The sequence below is a fragment of the Galeopterus variegatus genome, unplaced genomic scaffold, assembly GCF_000696425.1.
Source record: "Galeopterus variegatus unplaced genomic scaffold, G_variegatus-3.0.2 Scaffold10057, whole genome shotgun sequence".
Classification (NCBI taxonomy): domain Eukaryota; kingdom Metazoa; phylum Chordata; class Mammalia; order Dermoptera; family Cynocephalidae; genus Galeopterus; species Galeopterus variegatus.
This window is the reverse complement of record NW_007736168.1, coordinates 4,925-7,071: the sequence shown is the minus strand read 5'-3', so window position 1 is coordinate 7,071 and position 2,147 is coordinate 4,925. Positions and strand designations below refer to the sequence as shown.

Sequence of the window (2,147 nt, the reverse complement as noted above, 5' to 3'; positions counted from 1 at the left end):
GGGGCCTGGCCTCCCACTGGCTGGCCGAGGAGCCAGGCCCCGCCCAAGAATCGTGGTCCCCTAGGGGGCGCCTCTGCGGCGGGAGGGTGGGAGCGGAGCAGAGCCCTGTGCCTGGTGCGCTTGTCAGTAAAGGCTCCTCCTGCCTTCGTTGCTCCCCGTTCTTTTTTCTTCACACACAGAAGCTCGGGGATCTTTTATTAGAGGAGGGAATAACAAGAAACGTCGTTTGGCCAATTCCCTATTTCTGGGGGGAAACCAGAGTCCCAAGAGTGCTTGGTCAGTGGCCAGACCCAGTGCCCTGCGTTTTCCCATGCCCTGTCACCAGCCTGCAGCCTGGCCTCTAAAGGAAGGCCCTGGGGCCCTGGAGACAGGCAGGGCTGGGCCTGGGAGGCTGGAGTGGCATGTAGCACTGGTCCCTCACTCAGTAGCCCGCTGGGGACAGCTGTTTAAGAGGAAGCAGGGAGGACAGGCTGAAGACAGTGTAGAAACGGAGTGGATAGAGGAGCTGTGTGTAGGCTTCCCCATCACATGCCCACATCAGGGCTCCTGGCTGCCCTCCCCAGCAGCCCCGTGTGGCCCACTGGCCCCCAGGATCTCTCTCCCTCCCTCTTGCCCCCATGCCAATCCGAGCTGTGCCTTCTCCTTCTTAGACTGATAGAGTACAGCTGCTGGCTGAGGCCCAAACCCACTATTTCTGGGTGGCTTCTCAGAATCGTCGTTTTTTCATCTCATTGGATTAATACGCGCCAATGCAGGATTAGGTTCTGAATTCCATCTGCTATTTTGCATGAATAGGTTACTTCCTAAGCCTCAGTTTTCCTGGCTGTGACATGAAATAATGCCTGTGTTGGCAGGTTGTGGCTATAAGGGCTACAGATGTGTAACATGACTGGCATTGTGCTTGGCACATAGTAGCCACTCAGTAATTGGCAGCCATTATTACAAGAACCCTAAGTATGGATTCTTTATTTCCTACCTTTTTTCCGAAAGGATATTCAGTACTTAATAGTGTACAATAAAAGAGTTACATTCAACTAAAATAAAAAATTAAGACCAGACATAATATCAATTAAAATCAAAGACCAGGATTAGGTAGAAAACACTACGGATATACAGGCAATAACATTCTAAGCAGATGCTACCAAGTAAATGCTGAATTCGACTCCTGGCTTTCTGGATGCCAAAGAAAAAGGGGAAATACAGTCACTCTCCCACCATCAGCCCGCCTAACCAGCCTCTCTTCTTCCCCAGATGAGCCAGCAGTGCTGGAGATGGAGGACCTTGACCACCTGGCCATTCGGCTCGGGGATGGGCTGGATCCCGACTCAGTGTCCCTAGCTTCTGTCACAGCTCTCACCACCAATGTCTCCAACAAGCGGTGAGTGGGCAGGAGCCCCATATCCCCAACTGCCTCCACCCTATCAGGCAGGACCCAGCTTGCCATGTTTGGAATTTGGGTGAGGAAGAATCGGGACCAGTGGACATCCTGTTCACACCCCTGCACCTTTTTCTTTTCCATGGATGTCTGTCTCACCTCTCTCCCTGCATAGGCAGAGTACAGCAGCTGCAGGCCTATTGCCAGGTCATTATACACCTCTGGGCCTGGGAAAACCACAGAACTGCCCAGCTCAGATTTGAACCTGTTGACTTAGTGTGCGTCTCCCTGTTACTCCACCTTTGGTTAGTCCTCTCTGTTGTGGCCTCTGAGAAAAACTGGCCCCCATTCTATTTGGCAGTCCTCGAGTGTTTGAAGACCATAATTCTCTCCCTCTATTTTTCTCCAAGGTCTAACAACTGCCAATGCCCTCTTCCCCTGCAAGCAGTCCCCTTAAAACAGGAGTGATGGTACCCTTTCTTTCTCAGATCTAAGCCGGACATTAAGATGGAGCCAAGTGCAGGGCGTCCCATGGATTACCAGGTAGGTGGACACCTGGAGGCTTCATGCCTTTCAGACTCTGCTTTAGTGGGGGTTCTAGCCAGATGTGCATTATAGACTCTGTGGAAGCATGGATCTGGGGGTCCTAGAGAACCACAAGCTGAGTGTAATTTCCCAAAGTAAGCTTGTTCCTGGGAGGCATTCCTAGAATTATCATGAGTAGAGAGGTACAGACCCACATAAGAGCTTGAGAACTCTGCTTATGCTGGTC

At 51.7% G+C, this 2,147-nt stretch overlaps 1 protein-coding gene across 1 annotated transcript in view; it reads left to right on the top strand.

The window, feature by feature from the left end:
* Nucleotides 1–1,918, top strand: part of LOC103609761 (otoferlin-like) — a gene marked incomplete at its 3' end in the record, with an annotated part of 35,287 nt that extends 33,369 nt beyond the window's left edge. Inside the window, exons 5-6 of the mRNA XM_008594051.1 lie at nucleotides 1,252–1,378; nucleotides 1,864–1,918. Of these exons, the coding sequence (XP_008592273.1) occupies nucleotides 1,252–1,378; nucleotides 1,864–1,918 (182 nt within the window). The remainder of the gene's footprint in view (nucleotides 1–1,251; nucleotides 1,379–1,863) is intronic.
* Nucleotides 1,919–2,147: the final 229 nt, after the last annotated feature.